Below are 2,781 nucleotides of genomic sequence, written 5' to 3'. Positions count from 1 at the left end.
GGGGGGGGTGTAAAAGACAGGACTTTAATCGAAGAGACCGGGGATCGTGTCCCATGTGTCACGTTTCCTAAACTCAACCGTCGCTTTCTTCTCGTGATAACACGGCAAGTGGCGATAACGCACCAAGTGGCGTGAATGTTTACGGCCGCTGTAGACAACGTAGACATACACACAAAATGCGTACAGATAACACGCCACATAAGAAAGTCGGCATGTGCTGTATGTTTACGCAAAGTCATGTCATGTTGTGCTCTGACATGAACATGTGACCAACGCTACATTCATGTTGAAAACTAAACCATCTCTTGTTTTCCCTCCTCAGGGCAGCACGACTGTGTCACAGTGATCAACAACTTCTTCTCCCGTGCCAGACTGGATTACTACACCAAGCCACAGGGTTTGGAGAAGAACCCCAAGCTGCCGCCCAAACTGGCGGGACCCCTCCACAAGGTCATCATGAGCACCAACCTGAACCCCGTCAAGGTAGGGCACCGCTGGAGGGACTGGTAATGCAGTAGTTGTTTTGTAAACATGTGTTAGATGCAGACTAAATGAATGTCTCCATCGTCCATTCAAACTTCTGGGATCAATTACTCTATACTGAAATGATATTAAATCACAAATGACGCATCTTTCCTAACTTAGTAAAGTTAACAATGAGCTACAAACAATTTTTTATCAAAACGAGCCTCCAACCTGGAGAAATAAGATCGGTTTCTAGTAGCAGCCGGCGGTGAAACCAACACAAAAATATGTATTAATTTAATGATTAAATAAAGTAGTGTCTCCAAACTTACCCCAGTTATAACTTGTCTACTCCTAGTTGTACGGCAGCACTTTTAAAAAATAAGTTTGGAGACACTACCTTATTTAATCATTAAATCAATACATATTGTCGTGTCGGTAGTTTATAGACAGTCCCTAAGCACCGCCGGCTGCTACTGGAGAATTATCTTATTTCTCCAGGTTAGATGGCTCGTTTTGATGAAAATTATTTGTTATCATTTCACTATAGAGTAATTGATCCCACAAGTTAAAATCTGTGAATATCTTTCTAACTTTGGTCACATTTATAAAACCGAGAGCACGCATTAGGTATCCGTGCAAACAGTTTATTAAACCGAGGGAACAGATTTTTACTCTGTGTGCATGGTTTAGTTTTTTTTCTCAGCTGACCCCAGGGGCTCCGTATGGTTCCAACAATGTTATAAGAGTGAAATGCTAAATTGGTGGGGTACTCTTTTGAATACCTGGAGCTTAATAGGTATTGCTTGTGTTTTGCAGATGGTGATGCTGGTGAAGGAGAACCCCCTGTTGGCGGAGGTGGAGGCCCTGGAGAAATGCCGCCGGGTGATGGAGCTCATCTGTGAGAAGTGCATCAAGCAGCAGGACATGAACGAGGTGCTGGCCATGAAGATGCACTACATCAGCTGCGTGCTAGGAAAGTGTGCGTCCTTCCTCAAGGACCGCGAGGACAAGCTGGACGGCCTCATCAAGAGGTGAGGCCATTGGGGGTATTTGCTGAGGATTTGTGGTCCCTTTTAGGCGCTAAATGGCCACATGGCGTTTTTATTATTTATCAATGGGCTACACTGACGTTTTACTCTGGCAAACTGGAAAGGGGGAATGGAAATCTATACAAATAGCTGCTGCACCTGATGTGCACGATAAAGGAGTTTTAAAAGTGTAACCACTATTTATTTTTTTCAGAACTCATTTAGTCTTTGGTCTTTTTTATTGTTGAGCAGACATCACTCTAACTAAATTAATATTTTCCTCACATATAGCCTTCCTCTAGTGGAACCGGGTTTCGGTACCCAACCCTAAGTGTGATGCAGGTGTAGACATGATTGACCTCTGTTTAGACATTTAATAATACAATTCTTTTCAAAACAGACATCATCTTTTTTTTTCTTTTTTTTCTTCTCTTTGATTCCTGTCCTGCAGTTTGCTGAAGGGTCGGGACAGCGATGGCTTCCCCGTGTACCAGGAGAAGTTTCTCAGAGAGTGCATTCGCAAGTTCCCTTACTGTGATGCTACTCTGCTGCAGCAGCTGGTGCGGAGTATCGCCCCTGTGGAGATTGTGAGTCTGGATGAATGATGAATGAATGATGTTTAGAGATGATTATATCCAGCAATGCGATTTAAATAGTGTTTTTCTGATCCTTTGTATCACAGTACATCTGAAAAGAGAGGCTCTCATGTTTTCATTACATTTGATTTGAATTGTATGTTTATTGGGCAAAGCCTAATCTTTTTATTTTTATTTCTTTCTATCATCGCAGGGCAACGACCCCACAGCTCTGTCAGTGCTGACTCAGGCCATCACAGGCCAGGTGGGCTTCATGGATGCAGAGTTTTGTACCTCCTGTGGAGAGAAGGGAGCCGAGAAGAGATGTTCCATCTGTAAAATGGTGAGTGTCCAAACGTCAGCAATATAACAAGTTACATCTATTTTACATGTGCAAAAACGTTCAGTGTCTACGCTCCTGTCACCTCTCGTATTGATTATTGTAACTCCCTCCTGTCTGGTTTACTCTACAAGTCCATCCTTACACTCCAATTGGTCCACTCAGCTGCCCGTGAGATCACCAGAACCCCAGCAACTGAACACATTACTCCACTCCTTAAACAACTGCACTGGCTCCCTGTCCAATACTCTATTTAAGATGACTTTAAGATTCTTCTTTATATTTTTGATATTTTATACTGTTATATTCTTATATTTTTTTTTATTTTTTTTTGTGTCAACACTGCAAAGGGATTGCTTTAATCTCGTTG

General features: G+C 42.4%; 1 protein-coding gene across 2 annotated transcripts in view; it reads left to right on the top strand.

The window, feature by feature from the left end:
- ankmy2a (ankyrin repeat and MYND domain containing 2a) overlaps nucleotides 1-2,781 on the top strand; it is a 22,604-nt gene that overhangs the window by 3,468 nt on the left and 16,355 nt on the right. For both annotated transcript variants that reach the window (XM_032517603.1, XM_032517602.1), the window contains exons 5-8: nucleotides 323-483; nucleotides 1,285-1,499; nucleotides 1,948-2,083; nucleotides 2,286-2,414. In XM_032517603.1, coding sequence (XP_032373494.1) covers nucleotides 323-483; nucleotides 1,285-1,499; nucleotides 1,948-2,083; nucleotides 2,286-2,414 — 641 coding nt within the window. The remainder of the gene's footprint in view (nucleotides 1-322; nucleotides 484-1,284; nucleotides 1,500-1,947; nucleotides 2,084-2,285; nucleotides 2,415-2,781) is intronic.

The sequence above is a fragment of the Etheostoma spectabile genome, chromosome 6, assembly GCF_008692095.1.
Source record: "Etheostoma spectabile isolate EspeVRDwgs_2016 chromosome 6, UIUC_Espe_1.0, whole genome shotgun sequence".
Lineage (NCBI taxonomy): Eukaryota > Metazoa > Chordata > Actinopteri > Perciformes > Percidae > Etheostoma > Etheostoma spectabile.
The sequence above is the reverse complement of the archived record's forward strand: the minus strand, read 5'-3'. Positions and strand labels throughout refer to the sequence as shown.